This window comes from Pyxicephalus adspersus, chromosome 9 (genome assembly GCF_032062135.1).
Source record: "Pyxicephalus adspersus chromosome 9, UCB_Pads_2.0, whole genome shotgun sequence".
NCBI classification, from domain to species: Eukaryota; Metazoa; Chordata; class Amphibia; order Anura; family Pyxicephalidae; genus Pyxicephalus; species Pyxicephalus adspersus.
The window spans coordinates 54,978,457-55,004,111 of record NC_092866.1 but is presented as its reverse complement, the minus strand read 5'-3'; the positions used below and the strand labels follow the sequence as shown (position 1 = coordinate 55,004,111).

Here is a 25,655-nt window from a genome sequence, read left to right as displayed (position 1 = left end):
CATCTGACATCTAGTCTCTGGAGATTTGGGGATGCCACAACTATGGTGCTCATTTATAATAAGATGGATTCTTTTATAATGACAGTGCAGATCAAGGCATGGTAATGTTAACTAGTCCTTTGCCATCTGTTTGCCTTTTTGTTTCAAGTGTTTAGTTTCTCTTGACAAAAAAAAATCAAACACATTATTAGTCATAATACAGAGGCATGTTCCTTTCATTGAATAGATATTTTCCTTTGCCAAAATATTTTTATGTGAAACCATTCTGTTAGCTGACACCCCATTAGAGGAAATGTAAGACAGGGACAGGACCCTTAGAGGTTTGCAAGAATCCTATTTAATAAAGACTAAACTTCCCTTACATACATTTCATATTGCAAGATGAGTTTAATCTAACGTTCTGTTTTCTTACATTTCCTTAAATTATTCTTGATGTACACTTTACATTATTGAATGAAGTCCACTATACTTTAAAATCATTTTTTGCAGCATGCATTAGTAAGTGTAGCACCTCAGTCAATTGTTTCTTATTCCAACATGCTTCTTGAAATATTACAATCATGCTTTTCTTGCATGCAGTTATTTTTTCTAGAAGGTAGGTCGAGATTAGAACAGTGTTGGATAAAGCAGCTAACCACTTAGTTGCCAGATTCTGCAACTGATGGCTCACCTACCCATTTGCACCCGAATTAAAGATAAAGAAAAAACTACTTGTTAATACTGCTGGAAATCATGTGTCTGATTAATTATAATTAATAATTCCTTATTAGCATCAATAGATACCCTCTATCTTTTGCAGAAAAGCACATATACTTAACGCCTGTGGCGACAATTCATGCTCCCTTCAAATTGTATTGGTTTGTAGCCATCTCATTGTGCTGTAGAGTGTTGAGACTACAAGTGTAAACTACCACATCTAAGATACGCAAAACAAGCAATCATGGGACTTTTTTCTTTTTAGGCAGGACGTTGCTATTACAGCTGCTGCCCTCTAGAGTTTACTAGAAATTGTGAAAACAATCAGCAGCATCTACACATACTGACTGCAGAAATTAACACTTTCTCTATGTAAAAACAGAATTAAAAAAATATATAATACTCCTATAAAAATGTGAGAGCTGCGACTTCAAATCTCCTTTGAGCTTTAACATGTTTGTGGTTTACCTTAAGCCCGAGACCTACCTGTCCACATTGTGACAACTCTGTTGTGCAATTTACCTGCAAAATGAACAGCATTGTCCCCCTGTGAAAAGATAATGAATCCACTGGCAGAATTCAGAGGTAACAAACATTACATTGGGAACCCAAACAAACTGCTTGATTCAGCTGGACAAGGAAAATATTTGGCAAATGTTACAAGCGGGTTAGGCAAGAATTATTAAGTCAATGATCAGCAAGTCGTGGTGGGAAATGCATTTTAACATCCTACATTGGGCCTATGGTGCCTTTACTGTTTCTTTAAGCCTATTGCTAGGATTCATTTTAAAATAACTAAAATGCTACCTGGCAGCCTATATCTTTCATTGAGCTGTAGAATCTGCATACAGCACTCTCTATATATAAATGTGTCCAGGGTTATTTATGATTAACATGAAGAGTTGTTAGCAAATACCTTCTTAGTTGGCATCTTAAGTTTCATAAACTCAGCTTCTCTGCACAGGACATTCCAGGGAGCGTGGATTTTCACAAATCCCACACCATGCATCTTCGTCTATACCAAAAGAGAAAAAAAAAAAAAGATTAAATACACACCAGATTAAATACACACAGGGATCCAGTGGCTTATCAATGTAGTTCATTTTTATAGCTATAAGTATGTTTTTATGGTCACATGATATGCTGAGAAAATCTGATTAGCCACTACAGAGTACAGTAGCGTGCAAAGCCTAGAACAGAAAATTTCTCATCAAATGCATATGCAAAAATACACCAATATAGGGGAATACTACAGCAAAATGTTCATTCATACTCATTATATGCAGTACATAAAGTTTTAAAGGCACCTACTTCTCTTAGAGACCACTCTTACTGCTGATGCCATTAAGAAATATTGTGTTAGAAAGCCTAAAGATGAAAGATTACACATGTGCGGATACTTTTTATTATTGTACTAGCAGGACTAGCAGTTGTACCTGTATGGGTCACACGAGTTATTATGGTGATGGGTGTTTTGATTTGGCAATAACGTTCTTAGTAGTCATTTTGCTTATGTAATTACAAAAGACAAAAAGGTAAGGGGAAACAAACATTTTCTTCAGTTTTGGCGAGTGATTGTTTTAAAGCAACTCTGTATTAGTATGGTTATAAGCTCAAAACAAAAACCAGACAAACCACACCTACATATATCTGTTGAATATCCTATTCCAAAACCATGGGCAAAAACAAAAAAGTTGGCCTCCCTAATCTCAGGTATTACAGCTCACATTTTTTCTGGGAAGGCTTTACATAAGATTTTGAAGTGTGCTTGTGGGAATTTGTGCTCATGCCCAGAGCATTTGTGAGGTCAGGTTGGACCAGAAGACTTGGCTCACAATCAGTATTTAAGTCATTCTATTCCTTCCAACCTAAGTTTTTTCATAGCACGTCTTACGGAGCTGGTTTGTGCACAGGGGTATAGTCATTCTGGAACCGAAAAAGGGCACCCCAAACAGTACCCTCTAAGTTAGAAGCGCAGAATCATCAAAAATCTTTTTATACTTTATCATTAACAGTACCATTTACTAGAAATACGTGAACTCTGTTTTTATACTTTGACATATAGTGCATGTCTTTATTACATGCAGCATCATAATTCATATGAAGTCATTGATCCTTGCCCTATACTGATTCAGCAGTATCATTTTGTTACTAGTTTTACAAAAGGTACACTAAATGATCTTAACTAATGGCAGTTTAACCAGAAACAGATACAAATGGACATTAGCTGTCACAGTGCAAACTATGGAGTAGGTGGATGGATGCCTATGGTCTGGTACAGCCATTTTGCCGGTTCATCCAACATTCTTTTCTGTTCTAAGGCACATGTTTTACAGTGAAAAAATCCTGCGGCACACCACAAATCAAAAATGTTACAAAATGACAATTTGTAGCCAATTCTCTTGTCTCTAAGAATAAACAAGGGAATTAAGCTACCTACTGCCACCCACTGGCATGGAAGAGTATTACATTACTCTGCCAGTCACTACAGCACAGACACTCGACAATGGTAATTGGATACTTTCCCACAGTACACCTGAAGATCTCTCACGGCACACCAGTGTAAGGCGGCTCAGTGGTTGAAAATCACTAATAGAACTCTATTCCCAAATATTCACTTTGAAATCATTACAAAGAACAAGAGGGCACTCTTTGGGACTGGAAGAAAAGAAGTTTAAGCTCCGGATAAGGAAGGGATTCTTCACTGTAAGGTCTTTGAAAATGTGGAATAGGCTCCCTCAGGAAGTAGTTTCAGCAACTACTATAGATTGCTTTAAGAAAAAGCTAGATTTTTTTCTAGAAGCACAGAATAGGGATCTAACGTAAAACTAACAGTGACCATTGATCCAAAGAACATCTGATTGTCTGATGGAATTAGGAGGAATTTTTTTTTCCCCTGTTGAAGCAAATAGTACCAGGGTTTTTTTTGCCTTCCTCTGGACCAACTATGTCCATAGGGTTTTATATCTGGCATATGTTTATTTCCCTAGTGATTGAATCTGATGGACCTATGTCTTTTTTCAACCTGACCTACTATGTAACTATGTAATGTATATGGTGGGATGACCCTGTAATCACCAGCCATTGAGAATGCTTAATGCAGTTTGTAACTCCTGCAATCAATGGACTATATTCCCACGGTCAGGAAACAACGGGGAGGAGGCATTCTCATTAGCCTGTGGTCATTGGGTGGAAGATCTGCCCTTGACACAGTTAGCATGATAAACTCCGATTTAAATTTGGATGTTCTGAATCCAAATTTTTTAGTGAATTTTCAAATTTCAAGAATGATCACCAACCCTGAAGCTCAGGATCAGCATTGTTTGTTTTAAATAGACTGGAAAAGGGTTAGGAGTCTTTTTCTGTTTTTATATACCCAGATACCTCAAATAACTCAAGATAATTTAAACCTTCGTTTAGATATATCCAGATACTTTCGATCTTAGGAAGACATTGGGAGCTACACTGTATTGACTGGTGGTTAGAATTGGGTTGGATGACAGTAGCCATTTTGTTCCATGCATGGATAAGCCTCGTGTGGGAACAAACCACCTGTGGCCAAGTACACTGCAAACAAAGGTCTGCACTTGTACACCCATAGAGATCCAGATATAATATTACATAAAGATGACAACAACACAAACCAGCTGGGTCAGATTATACATAATACAAATCATTGTGGTTTAATAAAGGTTGAAGAAGTCCACAGGTAAACACAGAGCACGCCAATTTAAATGACAGACGCACACATGTATTTATTACAATATACTAGAATTTAGCAGTCTATATCATGTGTACAAGCATGATTTACAACTTTGTTTTAAATGAAAATGCTTAAGTCCTACATGGTGACAAAGACTAAAAGCACTAAAGTATTACTTTATTTACTTCTAATTCTATGTTTTAAAAAATTACTTTAAAATACATTATACATCATAAGGAATAGAAAACACAATGCATGGACAGGGAATATTACTGTCAAAGTCTTCTATACATTTAGGGCCCAGTTGTAGTATATTACATTTTCCTTCTTTATTATTTTACAATTAGATGTACAATTTACTTTGGAGTTTGCCTATACCTATGTGGTATAAAGTTATTTCCTAGTAAGTAACATTTCTATATTGGCACAGGGGTGGCTCTCCCTTGAGTTCTTGGTTTCCCTAGGAGTACATTTCTCAACTACCTTTTGATAGGAATAAAATAACAGATTCTATGATATGTAGACAAAGGATACATGCTTGTCACACCACTTATGTGGATTATGATGATGAATTATTGCTCAAAAACTGACTATTTAAGGCTGGGTCTACATGAACGATTTTAAAAACGCATATAAACCTTCCTACCACGCTGCTACACGTTCCTATATGCGTTTTTATGCACTTTTACAAGCGTTTTAAAGCTTAACATTAAAAAACCTTTATAAATGCTTTTACCATAAGCATTTAGAAAAAGTTTTGCTTTTAACCCTTTCAGGGATTGAGGACAGGGGTACATAAAACCCCTTACTCATTCCCTGAAAGGGTTAAAATGTGTAAAGAAATTGGACAAGGCTTTAATGGTAAATTATTTTATTAAATGTGTGTGTTTGTGTAAATAAACTTTTTTTTTTTTTACAGGTTATCTCAATGACAGGATGATTTCCAGGGCTGCAATGAGCACAGCCCTGGAAATCCTCCTGACAGTGAGGGATCGCAGGGCACTAGAGGTTAAATGAGGACAAGCCTCTCTATTCACCCCTAGTGCTCTGTGATTGGCTGAGGTTTTACATTTCTCAGCCATTCAGCACTAGACATGAATGGGGAGACTTGTGCCCATTCATCTCTAGTGCTCTGTGATTGGCTGAGAAATATGAAAACCCTGATGACAGCTCAAGCATCATCAGGATTTCCCTTTCCTCAGCCAATCAGGGAGCAGAGCAGTCAGCGGAACTTTACTATGCTCTGTATACTATGTTCTGTATCTGTAATACATGTCACAGCTCCTCTAGGGCTGCAGAAGCAATCAGGGGAGCAGAGCTGTCAGCATAGTAAAGTTCCGCTGACTGCTCTGCTCCCTGATTGGCTGAGGAAAGGGAAATCCTGATGATGCTTGAGCTGTCATCAGGGTTTCCTATTTCTCAGCCAATCACAGAGCACTAGAGATGAATGGGCACAAGGCTCCCCATTCATGTCTAGTGCTGAATGGCTGAGAAACGTAAAACCTCAGCTAATCACAGAGCACTAGGGGTGAAAGGGGAGAGCCTTGTCCTCATTTACCCTTAGTGCCCTGCGATCCCTCACTGTAAGGAGGATTTCCTGGGCTGTGCTCATTGCAACCCTGGAAATCATCCTGTCATTGAGTCAACCTGTAAAAAAAAAAAAAAAAAAAAGTTTTGTTACACACACATTTAATAAAATAATTTGACATTAAAGCCTCGTCCAATTTTTTTTTTTTTTTACACATTTTAACCCTTTCAGGGAATGAGTAAGGGGTTTTATGTACCCATGTACTCATTCCCCAGGGTGGGGTGGTGGAGATCTGGGAGTCTCCTTATTAAAGGGGGCTTCCAGATTCCAAAGTCCTACTAAAAACGTTTATAAAAGCCCCCATTGTTTTCAATGGAAGCTTTCATAAAAGCTTAAAAACTCTTGAAAAAGCCTCCATTGAGTTTAATGGAAGCGTTTTCAAGCGTTTTCTCGCGTTTAAATTTTTAAACGTTGCAAGCAACGTTTGAGATAACGCTCAAAAACGTGCCTGAAGGAAACGTCCTGGTGTAGATTAGCCCATTGGAATGCATAGGGACTTCAAACATGGACTTTAAAAGCCTCAGGTTAAACGCTGGGGAAACAGTCCATGTAGACTAAGCCTTAACAAACTTTTTTAAAGCATACTGTTCCTGTACACCAGCTTGTGGTTTAAGATGCGAAATGAGCCCATGTGGTAGCAGTGTGTATTTGGAACCCTTGCCAAGGAATAATAGGATCTACAGCTCAAGATACATTAGTATGGGGGTCAGTGGCAAAATGGCCCCCATACAGATAAAGATTATTGATCTCATTGGTGTCAAGTGTTAGAAACATTTTAAGCAGAAATTGTTCATTGCTCAAGCAACCCCTAGCAACCTCTGATTGAAAAAAGTTTATTTGAAGGGTTAGGGCACTGTTGAAGTTAAATACCATCTTTATATGGGGCTATACACTAGACAGAAACCAGGACAACTGAGGAAGAAAATGGGAAATTTGCTTAGGCAACTGTTGCAAGCTAATTTACGAGAACAGATTTTAAGATTTTGTCCACAGCACCCAAAAAAAAAAAAAATGGCTAGCACAAGTTGCTATATCTTATCATTTGTAAAAGTGTAGGAATACCATTCATTTACTGAATTAATATATTTACAGCTAAATCTGATCCACATATAAATTGAATGTAATAAGGTGCTAGTGTTTCTATAAAACTGCCTGAAGCTAGGGGCAAATATGTCACATGCTTCTAAATAAGTTTGTAGTTCTAGGAAAATAAATTCTCAATACAGTTCATACTGAACTAGTTTTATTTTAACATCCCGAAGAACAACCAATGTTTTGTGCCATAAACTCACTGCACCTTTTTAGATTTGCAACAGAAAGCCCTTTTTAGTGTACCCAGCAGTAAGGGCAGAACTCATCATAAAAACCTCAAGAGTTTGTCAAGCAACACTGGCCACTTCACAGAGCCCACAGCAGTAAAATGCCCACCAACTTCCCCCAGGGACCTGAACCAGAAAAATAACTTTAATCCAGGAGCTCTCTGCTCTTTATCACTTTTGCAAGAAGTTTAAAGTGGCATAAAGGTTTTAATCTTTCAAGAGCAACATTCATGTGCAAGTCCTCCCATACTAGCAAGGAGAAGAATACGATTGGGAGTTCTGCTCATCCTGCAAAGGGAAATTAAAAACCTGGGACATTATTGAAATAAACTTTTACTGAGGGACACATTGGGTTTTTTTTTTATTACCAATAGTTTTCTGAAGAGGTTAGTTATTTGATTAGTACACAATACCCAGTTAAATAGCTGATATAATAAGGTTTTACTCCCTAACCTAAAGTTTGGACATTTGTTAAGAAATCCTTGTTCCATTTGGGAACACAAAGCAGAAAAGTAAGAGAAACACTGTACCTAAGAAAAAGGTATTTGTTAGGCTTCTGTAAGGCCCTGGTCCTGCGTCAATGGTTATCAAATGCCAAGCCCTCATTTTACCTCCGTACCTTTTCACCTTTAGCAACCTCTTAGGCTCAGCTTTGTGGAGCTATTTTTACTGTCCCAGGGCTCAGGTGCCCTGTGGACTTATGTACACAAAGGATGGGGTTTGATGATTCAGGATTGACAGAGAACCAGGACCCCACAGGACTGGGAAGGGCCAAAAGCATCACAAATAATAGCCAAAGCGCAAGGCAGAAGCGGGCTGGGGTCAAAGGTAATGGTCACACATGAGAGACAAAGGCAAAGTGAGGTATCCATTGGTAGAACAAAATCATAGACAAGGACTGGAAAGGGTTGGTCCAGACAACAGGAGAGTAGACTGGTCAAAAACAGGAGAAACAAGACCTGAACACTGTAACTAGGAACAAAACATTATCAGACAAGGTGGACTGGGTTAGATACAACTCGATTTGGCCACCAGGCAATCAGGGAATAGGACGTGACATTAGGATAGATGGTCATTAAGTGGAACAGAGGGCATACTGCGGTGCACACACCATGCTATCACACCCAAATGTCTAGGCAGCAGAGAACCCACACCCACCCAACTGCCCACTTTTCATAACTTTGCACATGAACACAACATGGAAGCAGACTCTAGAAAAAAAAAAAACACATTTCTGTTTTACAGGCCACCTAACCTAGAGCTGCCTGCTATGCAAGTACCATTTAAACATACGAAGCTGCTGTGATATACACATAGGCAGTTGAAATTGCAAGCCATCAAGTAGCTGCGAAGAAGGTAGTAAATTGTCCAAGAGAGAAAAAAAAAAGAAATTCGGCCAACAAGGCATACACAGACATAATATGTCTACATTTTTGCAAAATTATTGAAAAGTGAAATTTATTCCACTGAAAACTAACATGGAAAGACATTTTTCATGTCTATGGCATCCTGCTACAGAGAATAAAAAAAAGGGGTAGTAACAACAAATTCTTCCTTGTGATCATCCAATGAGTAACAAACTACAGAAAAGACTAACATAGCTGTGCTATACACAATCTCAGATACAAACATCAATTATGTCATAGGAATTCAAGAACCACCCAAAGGTTTCTTCTCAATACATTCCCATAAAATTATCAGAGTTTAATGTAGGAGGTATCATTGTTTTCTCATACCTGCATTATTCATGTGTAATGTTTGAATTATCTCATACCACATGCACACACTGATAAATACATTTAGATTAAAGCACTGACTGAATGTGCAAACAGCCAGCCTCTCCCATGTTATATACCATTAGGGTTAAGGTCTCTTGACTCGATTTCATATCCAAATCTTTGGTATATTTATTAATCTCTAAAAGTAATTAAGTGCGTTACTTATGGCAAACTTTGGCTCAGAAAGCAAATGCCCTCTGCCCGTTAGCCTATTCCTGCAAAAGGAACATACCTCCTGGCAGGATCAACAGGTAGTACTCATATTACGGACTGGTGTGATGAACTGAGACACATGTACCATTTTTTATACCATATTTTTCAGCAGCCTGTTCTATTCTTTGTACGTGGTATATTCCATTGCACCATTTGTTTTGTTGTAGTTGGATGAGCCTTTTAGCTAAATATTTTCTTCCCACCCTAGGCTTTAGAATAGCCTTCTGTTTTACCCATGTAGAAAAAATGTTTAGGAAAGAAATGTCTTGATACAAGGAAGAACAGATAAACATCTATTTATGTGATGAGCTAATATAAATCACAAGGGATTCTGAATCTTTTTGGGGAGGTAGACTTTCCGTGGATCTGGTCAAGTCTGCAAGCTGGCATACTGGGTTTTAGAAGGTATGTCTTCTACACAAATCAACATTTAAAACAGGACACCATTTGTTTGTATTTGATCAGATGGATCTTTGCACTTGACAGATCTATAGGAGATTGTATATTGATGCTGCGACATGAACATTGACAGCCTTACAGCCAGCCATTCAAAACACTAAAATATTACTATATATATATATATATATATATATATATATTTTCATTGTTGCAGCCACTTCTGTCTACATGCACTTGCTGCAATGATGGCTGCATTATATGTTGAAGTGCTTATATAATTTTATTGACCAAGTTTAGAACTAAAAGCAAATATTTTTTCTGCATAGAGCATTAGAATTTGGACAAAAGTATATGCAAAGCATGCAGAACTCTACCAGCCTTCTACCACATAGAGATTCTGCTCATCATGTCTCACAGGGCCGATATATTAAAATTCTTCTAAACTTAGCAAGCTGAAAAGACTCCACATGACTTGGAAATGCACACACATCTGTGATCATGTCTGGGGTCTGCCTACTTGCCAAAAAGTAAAGAGAAACTCACAATGACTTCATGTCTGCCATGCTACCGAAACCTAAAAACAGATTATAGTAGCTGAAGGCGGCTGAAAATTAAAGGAAAACTTATTTTTTTCTCCAGCTTGTCCTGGAAATAAATTGTGAAATAGCTGATCTGCAAGAAATGAGTCATGATGACACAGTTTCACCTTTTAGTTTGCCAAGCGGACAGATTTTGCATCATGCTAACATAACTTTAACAGGCTAGATAGAAACAGTCGGATCACTGCCTTTGCCATCCTATCTTCTGAACATATCTCCCCTAGGTAAATAATGCAATTGGTATTGTATGATCTAAAAGAAATTGTTGATTCATCGGATTAGGCCAGGGGTCAGCAACCTTTACTATCAAAAGAGCCATTTTGCCTCCTCTTCCACTAAAGAAAAATAGTCTGGAGCCGCAAAACATAACACAGTTTATAAACTTTTGAAAGTTTTAATATTTTTTTAATTTTACCTGTTACAACAAGTGTGCATGTGTAGGCCTTCTTTGAAATAAATTAAACACTGAACTATGCCCCTAGAAGCCTCCAGCTTCTAACGTATCATCCTGTTACATTAGAAGCTGGGGGCTTCTAACGTAACAGGGTAGATTTTTTTTGATGGGCAGAGTCCTTTATGTTCTGATGATGCCTTAGTGATGAAATTTTAAGGGGTGTTAGCCACAGGTGTCCCTCATTTGCAGCTTTAATTTTGTTCACCTGTACCCCCCAATCTTGAGTAATTGGGGTTCAGGTGCTAGAAGCCTCCAGCAGTGTGTAACAGGGTAGATTATTTTGATGGGCAGAGTTCTTTATTTTCTGACGATGCCCTAGCGATTCAATTGTAGGTGGTGTTAGCCATAAGTGTCCCCCACTTGCACCTCTATTTTGGTCACCTGTACCGCCCCCCCCCCCCGTTCCAGAGAAATTGGGGTTCAGATGCTAGATGCTTCCAGCAATGTGTAACAGGGTAGATTTTTTTGATAGGCAGAGTTTTTATGAATTTTTAGGAGGTGTTAGCCACAGGTGTCCCGTACTTGCACCTCTAATTTTTTTCACCTGTACCCCCGTTTCCAGGTAAATTGGGGTTTAGGTGCTAGAAGCCTCCAACAATGTGTAACAGGGTAGGGGTTTTTTGATGGGTGGAGTTTTTAGGAGGTGTTAGCCACAGGTGTCCCCCACTTGCACCTCTAATTTTGTTCACCTGTACCCCCTTCCTGTTCCAGAGAAATTGGGGTTCAGGTGCCTCCAGCAATGTGTAACGGTAGATTTTTTTGATGGGCAGAGTTCTTTATGTTCTGATGATAGCCTAACAATTAAATTTTAGGGGGTGTTAGTCACAGGTGTCCCCCACTTGCACCTACATTTTTGGTTTTGTACATCTCCCCATTCCAGAGGAATTGGGGTTCAAAGGAGGGGGATGTCATTGTACACACCCATTTGTACACGCCCCGTGGTAGATTTATTTCACTGGTAGATTTTTTTCATTAGAACACCGGATAGGGAATCCCCCTCCTCCGCAGTGTCTTGGGAGGAAGGGGATCCCCCATCAGAGATCTCCCCGCGGCAGCCGAAAGGAGGCTGAAGAGCCGCAGGTTGCATGGATTAGGCCACCTTCTCCATTGTCCACTTCTGATGCTCATGTGCTTTTTGCGGTTGATGGGTCAGCATGAGCACTCTGATTGGGCTGCTGCTATGCCGTCCAACAAGCAGAAAGTGGTGACACCATTCTGTCATTGCGAACATTAAAATAAAACTAAAGTATTTTATTAAAGAGGACCTGTAGTCTTTTTTTAGCTTACCACCAGAGGTCTAATACTGCCTGCACACATATTAGATATTACAATATTTTGATGAAATAGAGTACACTAAATCGGGTGTTTGATCAGTTAACAATAGCTTTCTTAAATCATTTTCCTTTAGGCAATCTGCACCAATTTAAAATCTGATCAAGGAAAACTTTAGGACTATGTTTAAGCAAATCTAAAGCAAAGTTATTTTGCCAATGGTGGAGTTTATAGCCCGTTAGTGGAGTTAAATACCTTTGCATATGTATATGAAAGATGCCTCTTGCATCAACCGCTATTTCATCATACAGTAAGAATGGAAAAAGGCAAAGGTACCTTATGCGGTCATCACTTATATTTGTAGATGTATAGAACAAGTACTTATTAACTAGAAGCTGACTAGATAGGTCCACTGTGTGTGTAGTAGTCACATTCAACAGGACCTGTTCTGGCATGCTTAAGTTTTAACGCCCATCCAAATAGTTTCTTCAGCTTCAATATGTGTTCCTGACACATCTGAGCTGAGGAAGTTGCAATGGTGAGTTTTATAATACATCATTACATGAAAGAACCAGGTGAAGGTAAAAAACTCCAAACTGTACCATGACAAGGATAAATAGGAACCTTCACAGTCCGTCAAATTTTTCCTACATTTTTCTTCATAAAGTAATAATTGTAATTACCATCTCAAGCTACATATGATGAGCTAATTAGTAGTTAGCTGGTGGATCAAAAATCACCAATTTCACTAAATCATATGCTGCAATCTTCTGGTGTACATTGAAAGAAGAGGCTACTGCCCAGTAAATTGTATGTATTCATCTGGCAACTTGTATTGTTTCAAGGTTATAAAGCAACATATGTATGGGAGAAATCACAGACTTCTGACTGCCCATCTACTAGCAGTATAACTGAACAGGTTTAGCTTCCCTGAAATGCTTCCTTTAGTTTTTTACATATGTTGCAGGTTTCCTACAAAATGTCGTCTGTAGTATTCTTTTTGTGGATGCATATAAAAAGCTAGCATTCTGGCACAGAACAAGTCTTTTTTAATCATATACTTTTATGGTTTTGTGTATCTTAGAACGTGGTCATAATACACAAAGTTACCATTCAGAAACCTGGCAGTAGGACAAAGTGACAGACCTGGCTAGTGCAAGCTTATCTGTGATATATACACTTATCTGTATACCAAGGAAGCAGGGAGTGGAGAAAATCAAATGGGTGGAACATAACCTTTTCAAAATCTTCCTGATATCTAAAGATTAAAAAAGTTGCACAATAGCAAAACAATAATATTCTGACTTCTTTGTAACCCCTTTAACAACAAAATACAGACTGTTAAAAACTATTGTTCTACTAGCCAGCTCAACTGCTCATTCCAGTATACTTCTGCTGTACAATACTTTTGATGCAGCCCACACCCAGTATCAACTTAGGAAAATGTGTCACCTAATACTACAAACATAGATCTATGCATATAATAAAGATTCTAGAGCAGAAAGTCAAGCTCTCCATTCACAATTCTTATTGATTATAGCCATTAGCTCAATAAAACAGCTCTAGATACTGTATAGGAGAGTGGTGGGGCATACTGCCATTGGACCAGGCACTATTAAAAACTACTGTCTGTTTAAACATAAACAATGTTTGGTCAAGCTTCCAAGTTTATGGTTGAGTAGAAGTGGGCATTACTGTTTTACTACAAAACTCAATGAACAAAATTTTCGAACTTTTGCAACTTATTTTTACAAATGTGTTCAACTAGCAGGTGTTTTCTATTGCCATATACATTGGTGAAACTACGTATTGAACTGAACTTTACACCAGATGTCAGTAACAAAAGTAATCCACACATACAATGAAATCAAAGCAAATACGTCCATGAAGTAAGTTTTATGTAAAATAGTAGAATGGCACAGAGAGTAAGTACTGAACACACTTACTGAAACGTATTTAATACCTAATAGAAAAGCCTTTGTTGGAAATGACAGCTTCAAGACACCTTCTGTATGATGAAACTAGTAACATTCATTGCTCTGGTGTGATTTTGGATGATTCTTCAACACAAACCACACAAAATCTTGAAGAAACCCAGGGCCTCTTCTTTGAACTCCCATCTTCAGTTCTTTCCATTTATTTTCAATTGGATTAGAGACCGGTGAATCTAGCAGCTTTATGTTCTTTCTCTGTAACAAACTGAGAGATTCCTGCGCTGTGTCTGGGATCACTGTCTTGCTGAAATATCCAGTCTGGTTTCATTTTTAGCATCCTGGAAGATGGCAGCGGATTCTTAGCAAGAATGTCCTGGACCATTTCTCCATTCATCTTTCCTTCAATTATATGAAGGGTGTAGTATCATTTCGCATGGCACATGGTGTGTTCAATGACATTCAAAGAGTTCAGTTTTGGTTACATCTGACCAGACTTTATGCTCCCTGTATTTCACTAGCTTTTCCAAATGTTGTGCAGGAAACTTTAAACGGGGTTCAACATGCTTTTTCTTCAGCAGTGGAGTCTTGTGAGCGTGCATTGAGGCCATGTCAGTTGAGTGCATTACTTATTGTTTTCTTTTCTTTGAAAGCGCTTTGCTTTTACCAATCATGAGATGCTTCTTATGTTATACCTTAGTGATGAGAAACCTTTTTATGGGCCATCAATTAGGACTAAACTAGCTAATAATAATTTCACCGATTTCTTTTTAAATACTGATAAATATTTCAAATACTGATAAATATTTCAGGTTTGTTGGCTTTCTATGCATTTTTGAACCTCCTTTCTTTGTTTGTTCAATACTTATGCCCTGGGCCATTCCACTTTATTACATATAGTTTATGGACAACTTTTTTATTATTATTTCTGATATAAATTTCTTGTCAATAGCCCCCATTAGAAATATATTTTCTGAGAATAACATTGACTTGTTCAATACTTATTTCCCCCGCTGTACATCTGTTATTGACTGACTGAGGACTATATATTGGTAAGAAGCAAGCAGCAGTGTCTAAAGATATCATGCCTGCACATCCAAACAGATTTCTTAAATCATGTAGACCCTTACCTCTTCATCTTTTTCCAGCTCCAGACCAGTTTCTATCAGGTTACCTTCATATTCCTCCCTACGGAATCTTTTGTCATCTTCATGGTAGTCTATTCTGGGTTCCGTTTCTGCAAATTCTAGGTCAGCACCTCCACCAGGAAGATGGTGGCTTTCTTTAGCCCCCCGAGAAGAGTGCACAGAGTTATTATGATGGGACTTTTTACTTGGTGTTCGGTTACTGGAAGACTTCTTATAGGTATAAGCCAAAATATAGTCCACTTTCCTCTGACCATCTCTGAAGCACAGACCATGTTTACAGGCAGGGTCCTGATCCACTCCCAGAGAGTTCAGTAGCTGCAAAAACAGAAAAATATCAAATGTAATTTCGTGCATTAACAACACCATTACTCTAGTTATATAGAGCCAAGTAACACTAAAAAGATTGTCAGGTAACCACTTGTAAAGGTCGTGTATAATATGCAGTGCTGAGGAAAAGTACAAAAGAAAATGTAGTGGTAAAAAATCATCTGTGAGTTTGAACATTTATCGTGTGTTTTAATTACATTTTTTGGGGCATGGCAGGGGTGTGCCATTTTCTTAAAAAGATTTGTGCTAAAAAGGTGTCCCCATTTTGATCTCAAATGTCAAAATAATTTAATTTTTTAATCAAGTACCAATAGTGGATGACTTAGAGTAGTTTAACCTATGATGGAGGAAAAGTAGACAGCTAATACATTTCGATAAAAATAAAGCACATTGTACATTACAGACGCCATCCTAGAAGCACAACCTCAGCCAAAACGGGGAGGAAAGGGAGTGCACACCTCTCCGTTTCCATAGAAGTTGTATACAGTTACCTTTCTTTTTATGGATTCATATTCACCGGTAGGAAACAGTAAATCAGTTTAAACATATTGACACAAACTGCATGCCTAGTCCACACCTTTAAGATTACTCATAATAAACTAGTTTTATCAGATTGTGTCGTGGAAAGCTTGTTAGGACATGGGCATTCACTCAGAGAGTCGATTTATTTTGAGGAATGAGTCATTAAATTGGGCACTGCTGTAAGAGTAACTTCTTATTAATGACACATTAGGCCTGATTTGTTAAAATGAGAGATAAGAATTGATGTTATCTATAGTAAAAAAAAAAAAAAAAAAAACACACATTTAAAAAAAATCTCTTGTAACTAATAAGTGTACACACAAACACACACAATGTACAACTGTCTCAAATGCCTTTGTCATCCTAAAACCAAACTATATGTTGATACCAAACACCCACTTTGGTGTCATTAGTTACGAACAGTACCCCAATATACCTTCACAACGAACCAGCTTTGGAACACACTGCAATGTTCAGTTATACCCCACCATGCATTCTGGTGCCCTGTGCTAGAACATTTAGGAGGTTCAATTAATGTCCATTGGTTATATGAAAGTTTCCTCATTGAAATTCACACTAGAAACAAACCACAGGGGTGGCCTTATTTACCCTATTATGTTACAGCTGCCACTATACAAACAGACAATAATGCCAATACAGTTTTACCTTTAGTAAAATGCAAAAAGGATTGAGGAATTAATTAAACAACCCAGATGCAGTTTAACTGCAGACTTTCAGGTTTAATTCAGTGGGTTGAACAAAAAGATTGCATAAAAATGTGAGGAACTAAACCCTTTTTTTAACACAGTCACTTCATTTCAGGGGCTCAGAAGTAACTGGACAAATTTAAAAGCTGAAAATAAAATGTTCATTTCTAATACTTGGTTGAAAACCCTTTGCTGGCAATGACAGCCTGTAGTCTTGAACTCATGGACATCACCAGATGCTGGGTTTTCTTCCTTTTTAATGCTCTGCCAGGCCTTTACTGCAGCAGCTTCCAAATGCTGTTTGTTGGCCTTTCTGTCCGAAGTTTAGTCTTCAACAAGTGAAATGCATGCTCAATTGGGTTCAGATCAGGTGACTGACTTGGCCATTCAAGAATATTCTATGTCTTTGCTTTAATAAGACTCCTGGCTTGCTTTGGCTGTATATTTTGGGTCATTGTCCATCTGTATTATGAAACGCCTCTCAATCAATGTGACTGCATTTAGCTGGATTTGAGCCGACAGTATGTCTCTGAACACCTCCAAATTCATTCGGCTGCTTCTGTCCTGTGTCACATCATAGATAAACACTAGTGTCCCAGTGCCATGGCAGCCATGCACCCCCAAGCCATCACACTGCCTCCGCCATGTTTTACAGATGACGTGCTATGGATCATGAGCTTTTCCACGCTTTCTCTATACTTTTTTTTGCCATCATTCTGGTAAAGGTTAATCTTGGTTTTATCTGTCCAAAGAATGTTTTTTCCAGAACTGTGCTGGATTTTTTGGATGGTTTTTTTGAGCAAAGTCCAATCTAGCCTTTCTATTCTTGAGGCTTATGAGTGGCTTGCACCTTGCAGTGCACCCTCTGTATTTACTTTCATGCAGTCTTCTCTTTATGGTAGACTTGGATATCAATACGCCTACTACCCTTGTTTCACCTGCATGACCGCATGTTGTCTTTTCATAGCAAAATCTTCCACATAAAAGCACCCCCCCTCAAATCAACTCCAGGCCTATTATCTGCTTAATTGATAATGACATAACAAAGGAACTGCCCACACCAGCCCATGAAATAGCCTCTGAGTCAATTGTCCAATTACTTTTGAGCCCCTGAAATGAAGTGATTGTGTAAAAAAAAAAAAAGACTTTAGCTCCTCACATTTTTATGCAACCAACTGAATTAAAGCTGAAAGAGTTGTTTGATTAAAAAATAATTGTGGTAATGTACAGAACCAAAAGTCGATGAAATTTGTCATCTAAATATTGGACCTAACTGTAGTTCTAAACAGACATTATACAGCTGTATTACACAGTCCATAGTTTAGCTAGTAATGTGAAATTCAAAAATGCATTGTGGTAGTTTATATCTGCTCCTGTTAGTACATTATAGCAATAAATATATAGGCAGTTTTATTTCTCTCCCTGAGAATCCTAACATGATCCCTTTAGATAGTGGTAAACAGTGCTATAAGTGTCCAGACCCCCTGACCCTTAGCATGCAGAGGTGAGGGCATCTGACAGGCCCAGCCAACCTGCAAACATGCCCAGGTGAACAGAAGAGAAAAGCAAAGAAGTCTGCACATAAAACACAGACTGAACAACCCTGATGAGAGGACAGGCGAATATACACAGTTTAGATGTAAGAGAGAAACGTACAGAGATTGGAGCTCCAGGAAAAAATCTTTGCCTTTAGTAAGTATTCATTTTGACATTGCAAGATTCCTCTAAAAATAGCCACTGACATAGTTTTCATATTTTTCGTGCTTGGTTTTCTACATACTCATAACATTTCAAACAACGGTCTGTAGTCTCTCATTCATACATATCAAAACAAACTACCACCATTAACAAAATTAAATGATGTGAAAAGTAATACAAAAAGGTTAATATTAATAGTTTTTTTCTGCTGGACACCTTTCTAGAACTATACTGTACAACAGAAAATAAATTGCCCTTCCTAAATTCTTTGTCATAACCACTACTAACTCTCACAAGGGCGCATTAGTAATGTCAACATGTCTAAACTTCTAAATGGCCTCACATTTCTACATTTTTGTACAATACAGAATCAATAATATATTTGAGCACACAAATCAGTGGGTGCTTATCTGTAATCTGGTCAGAGTGGGACTTTCAAAAGACCAGAGTTCAACAGACTTAATTGCAGGGTAAATTTAGGAATGAGACCCCTATATAACTGCAATAAAGCTTCCTATAAAAAAAAATCTTGCTGTAGAACCAACCTTAGGTTTACCAAATTTTTATGAGGATGTACGTAAACTATCCAGTCAATCAGCATCCAGTCTGGCCCTTGAACTACGTAGTTGTAGGTAGATCTAAAGGATATTCCTCAGTCATACTGTAATAGTGTGCTGGGTTTAAGGTTACTTGCACAATTTACCTTTGTAAAAGTGTGTAAGTTATGGAAAGCATTTAATGGCACACGTCTAAACAAAAAGTTATGTGCTCAGAAAAGATGGTAAGCTGCAGTGCAAGGGAAAACCTTTAAGAAATGACATTAACAGGTATTGTCCATGGCCAAATCCCTGGAGATCCAGGAAATGGTAGAACACAACAGGGCTTATTCAACCGTTATGCAACACAAATTCTATTTAATATAGGTATACAATCATGTTACTGTCACAAACGGTAAATGTAGCCAGTAAAAATCAATTAAAATATGCATAATAGGCTTCTTGTGTGATGTGTGCATTTAAAAGATAGCTACTGTGTACTGTTCACAGCGTGTTTATAAAAATCTGTTTAGGTCATTTCTTTCCTCAGCCTCCCCTGAGTAACAGAAGAATATGATGAATGCTCTTTTACTGGAACCTTGTACGCCTTATTAGAGTGTTCAATATACCAAGTTATTGGTAATCTGATCATTCAATGTCTCTTGGGCTATGGGCACATGCAAGATGATTGTCACCAGAGGTGAATGATCATCGTCTTGGGCATAAATCTAGCGTCAGCGGTCCTCCAACATCCTTCATTGATCCATCGAGGTGGATGATAAACTGATGACTACTGTCATTTTCTGTGGAGGTGAACACAGTGGGTTTTCACCAGCGTATCCTTTCCTCTCCCCTATTTATAGTATTGAACAGCGGTTCTTCATTCTATGGTCATTGAAAACGATCAGGAAAGGTTATTTCTAGTGACATTATTCTAACATTTGTACCTAACCTTACTTTACAATGTTAAACTAAAACTCATTATGATTTTACTTTTTCTGACATGACCTTAACCTAAAGGAAACCAGTCATGTTGAAATACATAGGTAGCAATTGCTTACACTTCACAAAATATTCATGGACTGGGTGTCATGCTGACCCCTGGTTTCAGTCATTCTTACAGAACAAGTTTTCTGCAATTGCAGCCAAAACTCTGTTCTGATGTGTGATAAAGTGGTTGATTTACCCATTGGAGCAGAGACTGTTCACTTGGCAAACACAATTTACATTTTCCAAGGGGAACATAAATAAATAAATCTTAATGATACAATAAAGCCGTGTTTACTTTATTCATTTATTTTATGTGTAAATAAAATGAACAGAACCTAACCTAATTTTCCAAGCCCAGTGAAGAGCATTTGTTTTGCACATGAAGGAGGAGGTCTCTTACAGCAAACCTATGCATTTTCTTATTAAAAAGTAGGACTGTGGAGTCAGAAGCCGTATACCTGAATTCAGAGTTGGCCTAAATGTACCCACTCCAACTCTATAGCCCTGCACAAAAGGTTGGTGCTGTACTGCCAAAATAAATATTCATTTAAAATTAGGCAGCTGCATATCAAATGTCCAGCTTTTTTCCCGGAGAACATTATTGTTCCAGGTTCCTAAATACCATTTCCAAACAAATTTAATCTCGACTTTTTAATGTATTCTGGAAACAGGAACAAGCCCCAAACTGGCAGAGCAACTGACAGGCCGCGTTAGTTTGAATAGACCTAATAAGAGAAAGGAGTAGCCAGAATGCAACTTGCTATTGCAAAACAAGGACTGAATGGGACGCACAGGCCTTGTCAATGTAAAATGAAGCCTTTTCTGTTTGAAAGTGCTGGTTACCTTGCGGTCATTCTGATACATTATCTTCACTACTTTTCAAGGCACTGACTTTAAACAAGCATGCAATCAGGAGATCTGACTTTTTTATCTGCATGTTTTATGTATTGAATCTAGAGAGAGCCAGTATTGTTGGGAGGACCGGTAGCTCCCATATTTCCTATATTCTCTAGATCAGTCTATCCCATGTTTTTTTTTGTTTTGTTTTTAAAACATTGGGGAACCCTTGAACTAACTCCCAGGTCTTTAGGGAACCCCATGCTATAATTATTATATTCAATGATCACAGTAAGTTTATTTGGTGGTCAGTAGGAAGAATGCCTCTTACATTGCTGGCCAATGGGAAGAATGTCACCCTTAGGCTATGTGAACACATCAGATGATTCTCGTCTGATAATCGCCTCAGGGCTGATATTGGACAAGAATTTGGCGTGTATACAGCACTTGTCATCCGAACTACTGTCCTGGCGGATCCATGGAAGAGAAATGATTGTAATGGAAGTGAAGGGGAGAGAGCGCAGCGGGGTGTTGCTCCATCATTCTGCCCTTCCCCTCTCCACAGGGCAGAACGGTGATGTATTTACAGTGCTCGTCCAAGCATCGTGGAGTTGTTGGAAAGGATCATGAAAGATCCTTTCCAATGACAATTAGTGCACATGTGTACGTAGCTTTACAGATAGTCAAAAAGATAATTAGTGTCATCTAAACCAGTGGTCGCCAACCGGTCTACAGCTCTGGCCAGTGCACACCCCCCAAGCGGGGTCAGGAGAAGGACCCCGCTGGGGGAACGCACCGGCCAGAGCTGCGGACCACATCCCCAATACAGTTCCCAGGCTCGGGGGAAGTGGGCAGGCTGTGTCCCTCAGCTCAGATCTGCGACAGGAGAGTGGGCAGGGTTTTATTGTAATGACGTCACTCTGGGGGAGTTTTCTGCCCCCATTAAATGACACCCAGCTCAACGCACATGCGCGGTCGGAAGCAGGTGATTTTAGTGGTCCGCAGATCAGAAAAGGTTGTCAACCACTGATCTAAACTGACCTGAGAGGTACAAATTGCTCAAGGAATCCCTAGCAACCTCTGGAGGAACCCTAGTTGAGAAACACTGCTCCAGATATTTTGATGAACTGCAGCAAGTGTTCCGCAGGGTACAACGATTGTGAGAGAGGCAGCTATGATCTATTAAAGTGCCAGCATCAATTACATACATTTCCAAGAACCCATTTGTTGCTACTCCACCATTATTTTTTCATAGACTTCTACTTAAGCGAGCACATAACCTTAGCACGAGAATAAATTTGACAGGTATAAACAAGAAAACAAAACGAGAAACAAGATAATACAGTCTTCCTGAGGTCAACAGTGTCAAGGTATAAAGAACATACTAGCTGTGCAAGTTACCAGTTTGAAGAGTATTTGATATCATAATCCAGAATCTCTAACATCAGACAGAAAGCAGAGACAATACAATGAACATTGCTTTTTTTGTGACATCTACCACATTAAACCTGAAATCCACCATGGCTCTTGCTGTATTGTTAATGATGACACTAAGAATAAACTCGTCAATTTCAGGCCAATTGATGTTTAAACAAAATGTGAAAGTTGTATACAATGTGAAAAGCAATGATGACCCCTTTTCATGTAAAGAACGGAAAGGCCAGCATAGTTTATAAGTATAATATACAGACAGGACATGATTAAAATACAAAGAAACTGAACCTGCATAACCCCTTTCTACAGACGTGACTCCTCTTATACTCCAGTCATAAACTGAGACAATATAATAAGAGCAGGAAATGGAGAAATGACCCCCCCCCCCCTTCTTACTCAGTAAGGATAGACTTGAGCACTAAAGAATTGATTAATAAAAATACATGCTATATGAAAGACCTGCTAATAAAATGTATGGTTATGGACATGAACATACAAACACTAAAATGGATAGGATACACAGCAATGTCACATGTCTTTTTCTATGTAAACCGCATTACAGGTCACAAAAAGCACCATGATAATGACAGTTACTTGCCCTTCTTATCTGGGAATGCTGAAGAGGAATCCTTTGTCTTAAAAACACTAATAAAATAAACTGATACTTACTATATACTAACTTTGTTTCAGAAAAGGGAGAACAACAGAAAAAAGTTTTGAGTTCTGTGTTACAATGATAGTAAGCAATATATCCTGGCCATGTGCTTCTTATCTGTGGTGGCATTCTGTGTTACTATAAGCATTAACAGTTACTCATATTGCAGTACAACCACATTGTACAGTTCCTGCCTCTAGAATAATTTTCTGCCTGATAACAGACACAGAATAGCAAAAGAAGAAATAAAAAGGCAAGTTTTAAAATTTTGCAGCAACCCAAAGTTTAAATTTTTTTTCCAGTTTTGTGTGAGTATATGTATAGGCGGGTAACATATCCGAGCCCAATGCTATTATTGGGATATAGTTTTTCCAAATCTAACACCAGACCTTGATGGTTGTTAGCAGCTGTCAAAATTTTGATTCAGTAGTTTTAACTTGCTTAGATTTAGGTTAACAGTGAGCTATCATGGTAGAAGATGAGAGCTAGTACTACTAACTTGTTTTTAGGTGCATGTTCCAGGTTTCTTACACCATTTTCACTTCATAATGAAGAAACATGTACATCAACTGCTCCAGAGCATGATATGTACCTGTTTATTTCTGTATAGTGATTTGCTAATCAGTAAAGTATTTTTCACTTCAATATGCACGTTTAAAATCCGTCAGCAATTGCAGCGCACATTTTTCTATACTGACAGGCTCTTTTCAACGCTGATGATTCCAGATCTGTAATGCATGCACATATTAGTAAGCAATTATGAGCAAGGATATGTAATACCTCTGTGTTTGTTTTGGAGTACACAGAATAAAACATGAAGATTTCTGCTGTCAGTTACTAAACATTGTTCAATGTTTTTGTCTTATTAGTACAGACATAAGAAAAGATGAAAACCAAAAATAACGCATTCCAAAAAAAAAAAAAAAAAAAAGGCAACAATTTGAACTGGGAGGAAAACTTTGAAATGTATAAAGTCTAAAATATATAGCAATACCATCACCCCAGTCAATGCTAAAAGTGCACAGATGAGAAGCAAAGAAGTTCAACAGTTCTGCAGTGATAAGTATGCTTAATACTCACAGTTAATGATACCATTGAGATCTACGACCTCAGTTTGGTCTGCGTCTTGACTCTAGGGCGTGCAGTCTAGGCAGCTTGTGACTCTGGAAACCTAACTATTGCTGGAGCAGCCTAAAGTGGGTGGGCTCCAGCGTCATCCAACACCTCTCATAAACCCAAATCGTTTACTCATACTACAGACATGTTACACAAAATTCTGAATATAATGTATGCGCTGTACAAACAGGCAGGTCTCCTGGCTCCTTGGGCTCTGATAAAAACACACACCTTTTAAATGAGGCATTTACACTCCAAAGTAAATGAGCCTTAGAAAGTTCCTAAAAGAAATGGTCAAGCACTGCCATCTACTGCACTGAGGAGCCTTTTAGCCCCTCAGTGATAACATTATTAAAGAGGACCTGTCATCACATTTTTAACATAATGGAAAAAAAGTGTTTAAAAGTTTTTTTTCCCATTTTTTTTGTTTTTTTTTGGAGTGGTCCTCTCACTTTCAGTCTTTACTGGTGCGGCTTTCGAAAGCTTGCTGTACGTACTGCTTTTAAACAAGTTGGCACTCTAGTTGCTCATTAAAAGTTTTGGGTGTGTCATATTATAATTTAACTTACAGAAATTAGTTTTATGCTGACTGCTGCTCCAAAATAAAATATAGGTTAATACAAGTAATTTTGCAAACAAGTTTAATTTACATTGTGATTAATGCAGACTAGCAATACATTTAATATTAGTTAGAGAGCATAACTACTTAGCCTAATTACCAGCTTGTATCTAAAATTTTATAGGATCAAATAGCTTTCTCAGCTAATTAGTTCAGTTTGCAACATAGCATCTATTTAACAGCCTTTCCTGGTAATAAGGTTTTATTTTTACTTACTTGTGCCAATCCAATTTTCTTCGGTGGATCAGTGCGGTTGGGTGGCAGTGGAGACTCATATACACATAGATCAACTTCTGTTGAGACCATTTTAATACAAGAAACTGGATAATAGTCACATATAATGCACCAAGGTTAAAACTTCCCAGTAAACCAAACAGAACAGCACACAGAGCTGCTAAAAGTCCTCTTACTATTGAATCCAAATGTCCTGTAAAATCTCTCCTCTAAACTAAATAAGGACAAAAAGAAACATGGGATAAAACTGTTACTCCCATCCTTTAACTGATCACATGATCAGCCTGCACAAAGGTTACCTCTAAAACCAGAAAGCACTTCATTACTTGGAATTGGAGTCAGCTTGGGATCACAGAGGAGTATATGCTGCTGAAATATGAAAGAAAAGCAGTATAATACAAAAGATTCAGTTTTCTACACTCACAGATATTTACAAGTGATGAATGCAACCTGTTTACATGTCAGATTATCCACCACTGCCATGATAAAGTAAACTAATGGAGGGGTCTTTGGACCCCTTACTAGTATATTTTTGTATTTTCACTTGATTTTTCTTCCTTTTTGGAGCACATGGCCATTCTATCCTTTGTAACGGAGGGAATAGACTGGAGGGTAAACACAACTTCCACTGATAATGCAGGACTTGGCCTTATGGGCATGCCAAGTCATCACACAATAATTGATCCATGTAATCACCGTAAATTATAACAAGCGTGTTTAGGTCATGATGAGCAGTGCATCTTGGTGTTACATAAACAAATAAATCGGTGCTTGCCTATTATCTCATTATGCAGTGCATAAGTACCAAGGATAAGTGAAGGATCTGGGATCTAGAGATTGTCATAGGTGAGAGAGGCACCTACAGCGTTCCCTGCAAACA

The 25,655-nt window shown here is 38.1% G+C and overlaps 1 protein-coding gene across 5 annotated transcripts in view; it reads right to left on the bottom strand.

The window, feature by feature from the left end:
• ANO1 (anoctamin 1) overlaps positions 1 to 25,655 on the bottom strand; it is a 116,596-nt gene that overhangs the window by 39,430 nt on the left and 51,511 nt on the right. For 4 of the 5 annotated variants that reach the window (XM_072422079.1, XM_072422081.1, XM_072422080.1 and 1 more), the window contains exons 3-4: positions 15,083 to 15,415; positions 1,613 to 1,711 (exon numbers count right to left, since the gene is read on the bottom strand). In XM_072422079.1, coding sequence (XP_072278180.1) covers positions 1,613 to 1,711; positions 15,083 to 15,415 — 432 coding nt within the window. Of the gene's footprint in view, positions 1 to 1,612; positions 1,712 to 15,082; positions 15,416 to 23,886; positions 24,020 to 25,655 lie in introns of those variants that run through there. The other variant, XM_072422083.1, reaches the window with a different exon arrangement.